The sequence below is a fragment of the Hippocampus bargibanti genome, linkage group LG18 (assembly GCF_051943395.1).
Source record: "Hippocampus bargibanti isolate YZ-2025 linkage group LG18, ASM5194339v1, whole genome shotgun sequence".
In the NCBI taxonomy this organism is placed as follows: Eukaryota; Metazoa; Chordata; class Actinopteri; order Syngnathiformes; family Syngnathidae; genus Hippocampus; species Hippocampus bargibanti.
Window position 1 is genome coordinate 3,813,643 of NC_142751.1, and position 14,794 is coordinate 3,828,436.

The window sequence follows — 14,794 nt, forward strand, 5'->3', positions numbered from 1 at the left end:
TTTTGTCGGCTTTGTACGTCAAATTTGGTTTACGCCTACAAGGAACAGAGTACAGTATTTCAGGTGTGGACCTGGTGCTAGCTTGTAACGAAATCTACTTTATTCAAAGGCCTTACAAGGGTAAACAAAAAAAAAACGCTATCGTTCAAACTAGCGCAAAAGCCAAAAAAAATCGTTTCACAAAAAATAGTCAATCAACTGCGTAACCTCACTCGAGAGAAAAACGACTTTAACTCTTTCGTGCATGTCTTATTTACGTATCCATTTCTGGCAATGAAAGCGATTCCGTAAATGTGCCAAATAGTGGACGTTCCCTCAGTCTTGTTATTTTAGAAGGAAGTGAGGGCACTATTGTACAGCGTGACTCGACTGAAGAAATTATTTACTGTACGCTGGAAACGAGGGGGGGGGTGTTTGTGATGGTCAAATGAACGCGAATGTCTCGCGTGGTGTACATACTGTAAAGATGTAGAATGATGTACGACTGATTTACCTGCTCCAGATTTATTTGTTTACCGATGAGAAAATGACCATTGCACGTCCCCGTCCTTGCATTTCAATTTGGAAAGAATAATCTAGATTTGAAATATGTAGCAAGCATCCCGTTGTCTACGTCGTTGGAGAAATATCTGAATAAATCGGGGGAAAGGTCGTTTTTGGATGGCCATGTTTTGATTCTTAACTCGTGGATTAGCAAGGCCATTTTGTCGAAAAATAAAATGTGTGTGTGACCAGTTTGAAGTAGCTTTTCAAAATAATAAAAATAGTCATTAGCATTTTATTTGTTCAGAATTAATTTTGCTGGGGCTGTTTTTAGTTTGTGTGTTTACTTATCTGTCAAAACGTTTTTACATTTTATATAATCAATTATTTAAAAAAAAAATAGGCTTATGTCACCAAAATATGATGATACTACGAGAAATCCTTCAAGGCACCACAACGCAGATTCAACAATTGCTAATACAGTAAAGTCTCGTTATATCGATATTCAAGGGAGTCCGAAAAAATATCGATATAACCGGGACTAGCGATATATCCGACCCTGTTTGCATGTAATTTTCTCCGTGCGTGCATAGAAATAGTATCGACATAACCGGGACTATCGATATATCCAATATCGATATAACGAGACTTTACTGTATATTAGATGAGGCATCCTGTATCGTTTCGACACAGTGACACATTGTATTGACACTTGCTGAATACTGACACCAGGTGGACTTGCAGGAAATAATTGACAGGGTCATCTGACACTGATCTGTCAAACCAATTTTATCAAATTCAATTGATTAGGCATTTGCATTCACATTATTTTTTACATATACGTAATTTCATTAAAAACGCAGTTAATAAATTAAGTGACCATCTAAATGACAAAGTAAAAGTGTTGTGAATGACTATGGACTCATTTTAATTATTGATTTTTATTCAATAAAAATTAATTTCTCCAGCGTTTTGTTATTCAGTCTATTTCTTTTTTATCAGCAATTTCCCCCGCCTTTGAGAAGATCCTCTCACAAGGCACTGAAGAGGCCGGTGTGCACACCTGTGTGGCCAATGTAAATAGGTGAGCGAACGTTGCCTCCATGGACTTCCAGTATAAGAGCAAGTCTTCCGTGCGTGTCACGTGTCCTGCTGACATATAGCGCTGCACCTCTGAGTGCGCATCGTCAGTGGTTCCGGTAGTGGTCGCGTGACTTTCTTAAAGCGGTACGCGCACCGACACGGGGTTTACCCCGGAAGCTCGGCGCATGAATCGACGGCTCAGTGTCGCTGGACCCATCACTACTAATATGCTACAAATTAGCCATAATCAGACAAGGGGGCACCTAAAAAGTACAAAATAACAGCGCAGATTCAACCACAGGTATGTTTTTATTTTTGTTATCAGTATTGTGAGTGCACGAAATTGTATTATGGCGACCCCGAGAGGCCGTTTGATGCAGTGCAAGTTCTGAGATACCGATGAAGGGCAGCGTCCAATGTCAACAAGGCGGATTTTTTGTCTTATGGATTTTTTTTCTCAAACAGGTCAACTCAACACGTCCGTCCTGCATAGACTCAAAGACCCCACAATGCAGGTGAGCCAAAAACACCCGCTTTTCCACTGCACAGAGTAAAATTCATTCACGAAGGGCACATTTCTGAATTTGAAACACCCCTTTAATCCAAATCAATACCTCTCTTTCACTTCATGTATTTTTTTTAAGTACCGTATTTTCCGTTGCATAAGGTGCACCCAAACGCATTGATTTTCTTCAAAAATAACCGTGCGCCTTATAAGCAGGTGCACCTTATATGTGAAGTCATATTAAGCTACAACAGGTCTGGCAACGACCGTCAACAGCCACCGACCCCCCAGAAGACGTAGTGCCTCTACTGTAGTATCCTTATAATGTGGTGTGCCTTATATTCATAAAACTTTTATATATTTATGTATTATATTTGGAAAACTTTTTTCATACATTGAAGGTGCACCTGATAGTCTGCTACGCATTATATATGGAATATGGAAAAGGTTTGAATATACACCATTCATTAGGGGTGTGCCTTATACTCTGGTCCACCTTACGCACCAGAAAATACGGCATAATGAATGTACAGTGATACCTCAGCTTACAAACTTAATTGGTTCCCAGAAAGTGTGTATAAGGCAAAAAAAATCTGCCAAATATTTATTTCCCATAAGAAACCAGTAAAAATAAGAATAATCCTTTCCCAGGTCCTCATAAAACATAATTTTCTCCTAAATAAGCCTTAAAACTACACAAAATAGAAATATTTTATGTATAATAAATGTGCTATTGTATTGTCATTAAAGAAATAAACTGTACTTTACAATAAAGTCATTTTATTTACCATTGTGATGGTAGTTGTCCATGGATGGTAGCAATGATCGACTTAGCGTATTGGTACTGGGACAGCTAAGTCACACAAACGCATACCTTATTTGTGTTTTTGGATGATCTTCTGCTCGATCGTCATTTTCTTTTGTGTCCTCTTCGGCTTAACACTAGCCTGTGGTGGGGTCTTTTTCAGTCCTATAATAGCAAAAGTACTCCACTCGATAACAAACCATGTCTGCACTCAAAGGGGGGTTTGGAAAACTAGTCCGCCAGCCACCGTGTGTTTTGGTTCGTCCACCGAAAACTAGTTTGTCAGCCAAGACTATGCTCGCGAATTTAATGTTCGTGAGTTGAAGCGTTTGTATGCGGAGGTATCGCTGTACTTGGTTGGACCTCCCCTCCCCCAACTAAAATACTTGTGCCATTTTTAAGGAGGTTTTTACTTTATAAATCATTTCAAGATTTTACTTGATCTTGACAGAAGGTTGAGATTTACAAATATGATTTTTTTTCCTTTCATAACAGCAGTCAAATGACTGATGGAAAAATGAGCATGTGTGTGTGTGTTTAAAGTGCACGAGGCCTCTTAGGGGTGATTTGTTGACTAGCTTGTTCCTCTTCCTGCAGCGCACAGCGGAATGACTTGACTTTATCTGAAAGAAGAAGAGCAGCCTGAGAGCTTTCTTACCCAGATTGAGACCGTTTTTGTTTTTTTTACCTCTCAGCTCGGTGAGGATGTCGATCTTCTGCTCCAGGATTTGCTCCAGCTGGGTGGCGTAGGACTCCACGTCATAGTCCACCTCCTCCGTCATCTCCAGCAGCACCTTCTCGTCCTCCAGGCAGCGGATGGACTCCTAGAACACCAACATTAGTGAGTTGTGTGAGTGTGCGCAGTGTTACGATGCGAGGGCCCTACCTGGAAGACGACCCTGTGATCCTCCAGAACCTGCTCCTCCATCTCCACCAGCTGGGACACTGCCTCGTGGAAGGTGAAGAGCTGCGGGGAGACCTCCTCCTCCTGCGGGTCAACACGCTTGCGGTTAAACGGGCAGCGAGCGGGCCCGCCTCGTGCGACGCCGCGCTCACGTTCTGTTCGCAGAGCAGCTTGAGGTCATCTCTTTGCGGGGAACTGCCCATGCCCCACTGGGCCTCCAGGACGTCCAGCTGGTGAACGTGTCCGCTGGCGAGAGGGTCCGTGACGCCCGCTGGCTCCGCCGACAGCTCCTTCGCCCTAACCGCGCCACATGCAGGGATTGGACGGGAAAGAGACAACAACAGCGAATGCGGAGTGCGATTTTGGAAAGGACAGCAAACGGCCAGAAGAGCACCACAGATGAGGATTGTGCAGCCGTGTGAAGACATACTCGGAAGTCGGAGAAAGGTCCGAGCGAGCGCTCTGCGAAAAGGGAATATCTGAGGGACTGATCCCAAACTCCTTCACTCTGGAAGCACAGCAGACGTGGCAGATATGAAAGCGTTATTATAGCGGGAAAAAATGTCTATGTATATACAGGAAACATCCGATTTACGACCACCAGATCCTTTTTTTTTAAATTCTACAGCTAGTAGATGTAGGATGTTTATTTGCCGGAGCACAGAGAGCAACCGCTTCTCTCAGCATTGTACTTTTTTTTATCGCTGTCAAAGGACCATATGTAGCGTTGTGGCTGCGTTGCCAGATCCGCTCAACATTCAGCATGCCTCATTTATCGTAATGGAGATATCTTATTACAGCATTGCAGAAAATGAGGATACAAAATAGCCACGCCGCCACCGCCTTTTTGAGACTTTTTTCCTTCGCCGTCCGCCTAAATCCGAGCGTGTGTGCGTTGGGCGACCTCTTCTGCCTTCTCCGTTAGCAGGGAGAACGATTTTTCAACAGCACGCATGCGTGGGAAGCCGTGCGTATTTGGGTCAGCATTTTATTTGGCCATTTTGAATGCTTTTCAATTTACGACCGTTTGACTTACGACAGTTTTGTCGGAACGGAACCCGATCGTAACTCGTATGTTACCTGTATATAGTACGGCGTTTTTAGCCGAAAATAACAACCATGTATAGTAAGGCATTTTTAGCGTGCCTTACTGTACATTCACAACAGAATTCGGCGGAATTCTGTCGGCAGAATTCTGTCGGCAGAATTCGGCAGAATTCCGCGAACATTCCACAGCAGCCGGCTCCAGTATTTGACTTCCCTGGTACAGTTCGGCCGAGGCTGCTCACCTGTTGGCGTACCGAAGCGTGTTCAAGGTGTTTTCGCAGGACGCCATTCCCGGGGAGATGGTGGCGATCTGCCAACAAGAGAGACATCATCCTTATCTGAACGCCGTTCCAGGATGCGCGATGGAAAATCAAAGAAAACGCCGGCTTGGGCCTTACCATGCAAGTCCGAGAATTTTCCCCGATGAAGGAATCCCTCAGCACCTGCGTCAACTTGCTGGCCCGGAAAGGAGTGTGCGGTTTGTTGCGACCCAGCGCTCGGATGCACTCCTGCCCGGCGTCGGCGTCCTCATCAGTGACACGTTCGCGTCCGCCTCGACTCGGTGCGAGATGAGGGGTGGTACCTTGAGGGCCAGCAGGCTCTTGTTGATCTCGGCTCCTTCCAAGCGTGTCTGGCGGTCGGCGCTGGACGTGTCGGCGCCCCGCTCGTTCCCCGCCAGGTCGATGAGGGAGAACTTGCCGTGCATCTTGCCGCGGCGCCGCAGGATGATCTGGAAGACGGCGTGGCTGCGCGACGAGTGGGCGTTGGCCGAGGTTTGGCCGGACGTCCTGAGGGAGACGCGCGTACTTGCCGCTTTTTGCCACTTTCGCAAGAGGGTCGTGTGTGGGGTGTCTCGTTTTTGGGAAAATTCCACTCATTCCAATCAGCTGGCAGCCCACGGGCGAGTGCGATGGAGCGTGACGCACCTGCAGCTGTTGCCCACTTCGATGAGCTTGAGGACATCTTCCGTGCCTTTGACCTCTCGCTCCTGCAGGCCCACCACCTGCACCTGCTGCTTGCCGTCCTCCAGCACGCGCAGCTTGGCTTTGCGGTTCAGCAAGTCAAAGACCTTTTGCGGGTGACAAGGAAAAACGCCGGAGGTTGCCGGTCAGGCGCCGCCGCAAGCGGCTCCCGTCTGGCTGCAAGCCACTTGCCTTGCCGCTGTAGATCTCAAAGAAGGTGGCAAAGACTTGGAGGTCTAACTTCTTGTAGATGGGCTTCTTCAGCATGAGGAACACGTCTCGGGCTGCTCGCAAACCAAAGCGCACGTTACGGCGGTTCTTCGCCTGGTTGAAGGCGGCCAAAAACAAGAAGGCTTTACCGGAGAGCGCGTAGATGCCCTTGGAGCAGTCCTGGTTCTTTCCGGAGAAGTCCCCTCCCATGGTCTGCAAGGAGACACGGACTCAGAGGAAGGCGCGGCGCCGACGAGGCTGTCGACGGTGGAGCACTCACGTGCGTCTTCCCGCTCCCCGTTTGTCCGTACGCGAAGCAGGTGGCCATCCCCCGCTCAAAAATGGTCTCCACCAGCGGCTGCGCCGTGAACCTGCCACAAGTGAAAGGAAGGTCACGAGGTTAGAAGAAAGGTCACAAAGACAGTTTAGTCATCGGGCCCGCCGGGTTCGTGGATCTGCAGGTCACCCCCCCGCCCCCACCATTATACTCATCATTTTTAAACAATATTTTTGGGATTTTTGTGTTTTCTTTTAAACAAAGTATTTTGGGGATTTTTCTGATTTTTTCTTCTTTTACAAAATATTTTGGGGATTCTTTTTGTGTTTTTTTTTAAATCAAAATATTTTTTGTGATCTTTGTGTTTTCAAAATGTGTTGTGATTTTTCTTTTGCCAAAATATTTTTGTGATTTTTCTGTTTTTTCATATAAAATATTTTGTGATTTTGTCCGTTTTTTAACAAAATATTTTTGTCATTTTGTCTGTTTTTTTCTACCAAATTATTTTTGTGATTTTTTTTTGTTTTTCTAACTAAACATTTTGTGATTTTTCTGTTTTTTAACAAAATATTTTCGAGATTTCTGTGATTTTTTTTATAAAATATTTTGCGATTTTGTCTGGTTTTAACTAAATATTTTTGTCATTTTTGTGTTGTTTTTCTCCCAAATTATTTTTGTGATTTTTTTTTTGTGTTTTTAACTAAATATTTTGTGATTTTTCTGTTTTTTGTCTTTTTTATGAAATATTCTAGTAATTTTTTGTGTTTTTTTTTCCTACCAAAATATTTTTGTGATTTTTGTTTGTTCTTTTTACAAAATATTTTAGTGATTTTTCGTGTTTTATTTTAAACAAAATATTTTTGTGATTTTGTTTATTTAAACAAAATATTTTGGGGATTTTTCTGTGTTTTTTTTCTTCTTTTACAAAATATTTTTTAGGATTCTTTTTGTTTTTTAAAATCAAAATATTTTTTGTGATCTTTGTGTTTTTTTTCTACCAAAATATGTTGTGATTTTTCTTTTGCCAAAATATTTTTGTGATTTTCGTATTTTTTTTATATAAAATATTTTGTGATTTTGTCTGTTTTTTAACAAAATATTTTCGTTATTTTTGTGTTTTAATAAAATATTTTGTGATTTTGTCTTTTTTTTTTTAACAAAATATTGTTGTCATTTTTTTTTTTTTTTCTCCAAATTATTTTTGTGATTTTTTTTTGTATTTTTTAACAAAATATTTTGTAATTTTTCTGTTTTTTGACAAAATATTTGTGTGATTTATTGTGGGGCAGGGGGTGGATTGATAACGCATCAATGACAAGTGTCTGGTTCAAGTATTGTTGGATGGAACGCTACAAAATATGAGACGGCATTATCTTGCGATGTTGTACCTGTAGACCATCTGGTTGGTGGAGTTCTCATCGAAGGCGTAGTCAAAGCGGAAGGTCTGGTTCTCCAAGTAGCGCGTCAGGTCCACCTTCTGCTTGGGCTCGTGGACCATCACCACGTCTTTGCTCGGGATGGTGATGACATCCAGATCCTTGACGGACAGTTCTGGAAGGACAGACAGAGCCCGACGTCAGGTCCGCGCCCGACAAGCGCCGCCGCGCACCGCCTCCGACCTTTTTTATTGAGCGGCCGCGCCCGCACGCACACGCAGATGCGATGTTCCTCAATCTGCAGCGGAAACAAAGGTCAGAGGTCATCGTGTTCCTGGCGATTCCGTTGCATTTCCCTCGCGGACATAAGCGCAAAGTACCAGGTCGGTGGAGGTCAAGGGCCGGTAGTCCAGACTGGCCCGGAAGTCCCGGATCATGCACATGATCTCGTAGTTTGGCAAGTTGACGTCTACTTCCTGCAAGCACACGCGTTTGGTGTCACATGCGCACCAAATCCAGCAGACATTTAAACAGCTTCTTCCCCCAAGCCATTAACTCTTTGAACTCTTTCAACAGTAGCCAAAATGGAACTGTATAGTGCCACTTAGCATTTTTTTTTTTTTTTTTTTTTGACGACGATACTAGTGCAGTGTGTTCTACCGAAAACAAATTCCTTGTGTGTTCTACATACTTGGCAATAAAGATGATTCTGATACGATTGTGGGAGTTTGTGGGGGAGGGGTTGCTTGTGTGCATGCGCGTTTGCTCTCACCTGAGCTCGTTTTTCTCTGAGTTCCTGCTGCTGAAGTCGGCGCTTCTCACGCTTCTCCTGCAGCTTCTCCACCTCCTTCACGCAGTTGGACTTCCTCCGCGCTGCGGGAGCACAAAAGTCATCATCGTCATCATCATCGTCGTTTCAAATGCGACAACAACTGAATCCAACTACATGTATTTGCATTTTTTTAACTAAATGCTTTTTTTTTAAAACAAAATATTTTGGTGATTTTTTTGGTGGGTTTTTATTAAGATACGAAAAAATATCAATAAAACCGTATTATCGATATATCCGATCCTGTGCCGAACTGCGTTAAGTGAGGGCAATAAATGGGCGATCTTTGATATGGCATGTAATTTTCTTATTGGGTTCATGGATTGCGTATCTAGCATGCTTTTGTACTGTAGTGAAGTGAAAAATAAACGTATGCATTAAATAAAAACATCTTTACACTTTTTTTAATGACTATTTCCTTTCGAAAAATGCAACCAATGCAAAATCCTCACGTTGTTCTATACACATGAGAGAAACCACGAATGCCAGCATGTACAAACATATGAAAAACAGTGATTATTGCAAGAGATAAAGATATCTGAATACAATACAATTAAATAAATGTATGGAAAACGAAAACTGCAACGTTTACATTACTTACGTTGATGAAGTATTCTGCTGCACGTCAAACTATTTTGCGATGAAGGATTTGCTTGTTGGATTGTCCTCCACAGCCACGATTGCCTTGTACGTTGTTCGGATATCACAATTCTTACGTTTCCCCATGGTTGAAATTGGTGTTGAACAACTGTACTTTATATAAGAAGACTAAAGTATTGTGACGTTCGGTGCATGTTTGGGGGCTGGGGCTTGTGAGGACCCGACAACGGGATTCGAGAGAGTGCCTGAATAGAATGACTGCGCGTGAGTTGTGGCGTTAACAACAGCTCCTGTTTGTATGTGATAACTGCTACGTTTTATTATTAAAAAGATAACCCGCTATATACCAGCGACTGTGTGCATCATTTGCCACGCTGAGGGCATTACAGTGTTTCAGATGCTATTGCAGCAGTAATGAAAGATGTGAGCTCTGCTACGCCTTTTTTATTGTGCTCGCGTATGACAGTTCAAAACACAGAAGCTGGTCACGTGACTGGGGCTTGTGAGGACCCGACAACGGGGTTCGAGAGAGTGCCTGAATCGAGACTGCGCCTGAGTTGTGGCGTAACAACAGCTCCTGTTTGGATGTGATAACTGCTATGTTTTGTTATTAAAAAAATCGATATAAACAGGGAAAAATGGCTGGCGGGAGATGAAAGACGGCACCGTAGTAACCAGATTAACGTAATAACCATGTATCATACTAAACGGAACTAATTATACATAAAAAGACTAGAAATTTGCCGGGAAATGAAAATAGTATCGTAATAAGCAGTACTATCAAGATAACCGATATCGATATAAGGAGACTTTACTGTACTTTTGTGATTTTTCAGTGTTTTTACAAAATACAATTGCAATATTGCAGTTTTTTAAAAAATATTTTGTGATATTTTTTTAAAGTAAAATATTTTGTGATTTATTTGTGTTTTTTTTTTTTACAAAATATTTTATCGATTTTTTGTGACTTTTTAGTAAGATATTTTTGTGATTTTTTTGTGTTTTTACAAAATACTTTTGCAATATTGCAGTTTTTTACAAAATATTTTGTGATTTTTTTTTAAATAAAATCTTTAGTGATTTTGTGTGTTTTTTTACAAAACATTTTTGCGATTTTTCTGTGTTTCTTTTTTTATCAAAATATGTTTTGGTTTTTTTTTGTGTTTTTAGTCAGATATTTTTGTGATTTTTCAGTGTTTTTACTAAATATTTTTGCAATTTTGCTGTTTTTTACAAAATACTTTGTGATATTTTTTAAAATAAAATATTTAGTAATTTTTTTGTTTCTTTTTTTATCAATTTTTTTTCGTGATTTTTTGTGTTTCTTAAAAAAGTGATTTTTCAGGGTTTTTAAAATATTTTTGTGATTTTTTAAACAAAATATTTAGTGATTTTTTTTATTACAAAATATTTTTGCAATTCTTCCGTGTTTCTTTTTTAATCAAAATATTTGTTGTGAATTTCTTTGTGTGTTTCTCAAAAAATATATTTTTCTTTTTTTTTTTTTTTACAAAATATTTTTGCAATTGTTTTTACAAAAATATTTTGTTTGTTTTTCTTTAACAAAATCTTTTGTGATTTTTTTTCTTAAAATATTTGAGATTTTTCAGTGTTTTTTTTTAATCAAAATATTTTTGTGTTTTTTTTTTTTTGGTTTGAATCCAACTATTTGCCAACATTTGTGGTGGTCAATCCAAACAAGTTGCGAGTCTTGTCTTGAGTATCGTAGAAGATAAGAACATCTCTGTTGGTTCCACAACGGCTCCATTTGCAAGCTTTCGTACAAACGCGTCTGTGTGTGTGTGTGTTTTAGGACTCGTCTCCCTAAAAGAGGCTTTTGAGGCGGTCTCGTCATGACATCATTGTGCTAAGGGCCAAATGTGTGCGCGTGCGTGTGTTACCGTTCTGCTGCTGGATCAGCGATTGGTTGGCTGCAGTCGGAGCTGCTGCGGGCTGGGTGGTGATGGACGGGGGAGGGGGCTCCGCATGCTGGCTCTGCTGGCTGGGACGAGCTCGGGTGGTTCCCACTGCCGCCGCTGAACAGTCACGCAATTGGTAATCAAGTCATTTCAAGTTGCTGCAAAATCAAGCCGCAAGCATTTGGACTCTACGGCCGCCGTCATCCGTGTGTCTGATAGTCACGGTTAAAACTTGGGCGCCCTCTTTGAAAGAGCATCCAAAATCTGCCAAAAACCCAAAATGGGTTTCTCTTGGCAGACTTGCTCCCGTGTTAAATTTGGCCTTCTCCGGTCTGGGTCACAGGCATAAAACGGGATGAAAGTTTGAAATCTGGCAAGCAGGAACCTCCAACATCCTCAAAACGAAAGACGCATCTGTTGACCTGAACTCATTCGCTGCCATTCCCGAATCTATTCGGGAATTGAAGAGCGCCATTCTCAAATTGGTTCGGGTTTTGTTTTTTTCTTGCAGGGGGTGCCGATGAAGCACTGGTCAGACCTCTGCCAATGCTTTTCTCTTCCACTCTTTTTTTTCTAATGAAATAAGACAGTATAAGGTTTCTTACGCTTCATTGAATGCTTATGTAGTCCTAAAACTCAATATTCTGTGGGTTGTGGAATTCCAGTGACAATGACAACAACCCTGGCACTGGAGTGGACACATGTTCATGTTTATTATGTGTGTTAAAGTAATTATAAGTGCCTTGCATGCTGGGTCCGAGAGGACAGTAATTTCATCTGTGCTGTATATCATACATATTAGCATATTTGACAATAAAGCTGACTTTGACTTTGATTTTGGCATATCGCCTGGCAGTGGAGGAGTTAATCGTGATAGACAGCTAGACAACTAGCTATAACACTAATAGATAGCCAGCCAGATAGCTAGCTAGCCAGCCAGATAGCAAATAGAAATCTACTAGATAGCTAATAGACAGCTAGACAACTAGCTATATGCCTAATAGCCAGCCAAATAGCTAGCTAGTCGACCAGTTAGCTAATAGATAGCTAATAGAAAGACAATAGATAGACAGCTAGACAACTATCTATATAACTAATAGATAGCCAGCCAGAAAGCTAGCCGGCGAGTTAGCTAATAGGTAGCAAATAGATAGCCAATAGATAGCAAGGTAGACAACTAGTTATATAACTAATAGATAGCCAGCCAGATAGCTAGCCGGCCAGTTAGCTAATAGGTAGCAAATAGATAGCTAATAGATAGCCAGCTAGACAGCTAGCTATATAACTAATAGAGCTCGCTTTCTATCTATTTGAGTTACTTCTGGGTTGAGTGAACGCTGGCGCGTGAGGCTGCTGCTGCTCACCCACAGAAAAACTAATCCTGTGATTGAAAAGTGACCTTGAGCTTTTTGAAAGGCGCTTCGAAATGAAATGTATTATTATTATTATTAATCTGCCAAATGTACTTTACATGATTATCGGGTACATCGAAAACACTTGGCTACATCCTGTTAGCCGATGGGGCGATGGCTAACTCTGTCGAGCGGGTGTACCTCTGTTCTCCCGCGGGGCGTTCTCAGGTTTGGGTATGGCAGTGGTCCGTCGAGTCTGGGAAGGGGGCAAAAATAAATAAATCAAGCTGAAAGAGCAAAATGGAGGCGCGTTGAATATGACAGAGAAAAGCGGACCTTGGGCACTTTACTTGGCTTGGCGATGTTGGAAGGAGGGAGAGATGTCTCGGGACTTGGGGCCACGTCTTCCTCAGGGGCCAGATCTGGGTTCAGTGAAAATACGCTCTCCAGGTCGATCTATGATGAGATAATGGTGTGATTTTTCTGATTTTACAGGAAAACTCTCTTGTGGAGGACACGTACCTCTTTTCCTTTAGTGTCGCCATTTTCGATCCATTCCACCGTCACGCTATCGTTGTCCTCGTGCAGTGACGTGACCATCGCCTGGTGGATTCGACCTGCGTGCGGGAAAATTACAAATGACACAATCCTACCTGAGTGATGATAAGTACGTTTTTAACGCGAGGGCTGAACTGGAATTGACATGTCAAAAGAGAAGGCAAGCAAAAACAACGGTGGCCCTTAAGGCTCAAAAAAAGCTCAGTGATGGACCAGATTCAGGGCGTGGTAGCATGACAGGCCCACTTGACTGACAGCCGTCCCAATGTGAAGCCTTTCAAATGGGAAGAAGGTAAAGCATCCCCCAAGGGTGGAGACCCCACCCCTGCCTTCTTTCACTCCACCCTTCCTCACTCATCACCGGCCACACATCCTCCGCCGGTGGACCGGCAGAGGAATACAAACTACGGGTGAAAAGGACCTACTCTTTTTTGGGTCGAGTGACACCCACCCGCGTCGCAATGGCGTTTTAAAATTTGGCGGACATATTGGGGTCGCGATTGCTCGCTCGCTATCTTCTGTGAACGTTTGCTCCATCCCGGCGGCGGTGGCGGCGGCAACAGCGGGAGGACACGGAGCAGTCATTCGCTGGCTCGGCTTACTTACCGTCACTCCGCTTTATCTCCACGTAGATGCCCACGAAGATCTTCCCGTAGATGGCAGCCATCACCCCACCTCTCTCCCTTCCCTCCTGTTTCCTCGCCCGCTTTATTTATTTCAATAAAGGTCAATCCAGTGAGCTCGCGCGTGCCAAATTGTGTTGGCCGCCGATCACCGGGTAGAGGAAGGTAGGGGCTCCAGTGCGCATGCGCGGCCCTTTCCCATCCGGCGTCGCCATTGGCACTGCTAAAGAGCAACAATAATACAATATATTTTATTTAAAGCGCATTTCAACAATGTCGGCGTTTCGTTACCTTTCCATAATCACAAAATATGAGCGACGACCAACATTGAAATGAAAACCTCAAAGCGAGGCGGAAAATGCTATGTAATCACCGCCGCCCATATTATATATTCAATACAATATTATTCAAAGGAATTATTTTAAACTCGACGTTCATAAACGACGGACCGCTAAAACCAGCCAAATAATTTGAAGTATGAATAAAATCCGGGAACTTGTGTTTAGATACTTTAACTTACTCCTTATGAACACGCGATGGCGGTCGACGACAAAAAAAAACTTGAAAATCAAACTCCTCGTTGACAAATGAGGGGAATCGGGTCTCTCTGGTCCGGTTAGCCAAGTGGGGACTCCGCGCTGAAGTCCCAAACAAACTGCGCGTTTAAAGGGGAAAAAGTGGTGCTGAGCTTAGTTTAGCTTGCCCCGGCGACTGGTACTTGGAGGTTGGCTTGCCTGTCAACACTGGAGCCTCGTGGTGGTGTGGAAGGCCGGGAAAGAGAAGGGATATGAAAGCAACGCCACCCCATGTGATGTTGAGGGGTCCCTTGGAAAGTCGGATAGTTTTAAACTCCACACGTCCACATTCGGTCACTCAGCGTAGGTGTAACAAAAGTTGCTACTGTCTTCTCTCATTTATATTTAAATAATAGTTTCATGCATAGTCAAGAAAATAAAATGATTTACTCACCATGTCTGATCCTTGAAGCGCAACATCGATGCTACTTTGTGAGGCAGGCGCTCTATGTTAGCATTAAGCTAGCAAAAAATAATAATCGGTTTGCCAAGAATTGTCTCAAGTCTTTGATAAAGATGCATTTTCACGGTGAATTTGTCCTGCGACTGACATTCACTTGTGCGACTGCTGCTAATCGTGAAATTCTCATCCACTATCCAACGATCGTCACCGACATTTTTTTTTTTTGTTTCCTAACTTACATTCTTTAGCTGCCCCCTCCAAAACAAATGTAAAAAGGTTAAAG

The 14,794-nt window shown here is 42.6% G+C and overlaps 1 protein-coding gene and 1 long non-coding RNA gene across 2 annotated transcripts; one reads left to right on the forward strand and one right to left on the reverse strand.

Annotated features, from left to right (window-relative positions):
* Window positions 1-1,578: 1,578 nt before the first annotated feature.
* Window positions 1,579-3,939, forward strand: LOC148884268 (uncharacterized). Its single transcript, XR_016118223.1, has 4 exons — window positions 1,579-1,867; window positions 2,032-2,081; window positions 3,572-3,717; window positions 3,790-3,939. It is a non-coding gene; the product is annotated as an uncharacterized LOC148884268 (long non-coding RNA).
* Window positions 1,857-14,714, reverse strand: LOC148884269 (kinesin-like protein KIF2A). The gene is made up of 22 exons (XM_089020035.1): window positions 14,503-14,714; window positions 13,517-13,756; window positions 12,875-12,969; window positions 12,689-12,808; window positions 12,554-12,608; window positions 10,983-11,117; window positions 8,425-8,525; window positions 8,033-8,128; window positions 7,896-7,950; window positions 7,665-7,827; window positions 6,280-6,370; window positions 6,149-6,212; window positions 5,982-6,073; window positions 5,754-5,896; window positions 5,411-5,615; window positions 5,226-5,336; window positions 5,070-5,137; window positions 4,211-4,288; window positions 3,933-4,077; window positions 3,763-3,864; window positions 3,565-3,700; window positions 1,857-3,499 (listed from the first exon to the last, which is right to left on the reverse strand). The coding sequence occupies exons 2-22, from the start codon at window positions 13,575-13,577 to the stop codon at window positions 3,414-3,416; spliced, it is 2,202 nt and encodes a 733-aa protein (XP_088876161.1). The 5' UTR covers window positions 13,578-13,756; window positions 14,503-14,714; the 3' UTR covers window positions 1,857-3,413.
* Between the last annotated feature and the right edge of the window lie 80 nt (window positions 14,715-14,794).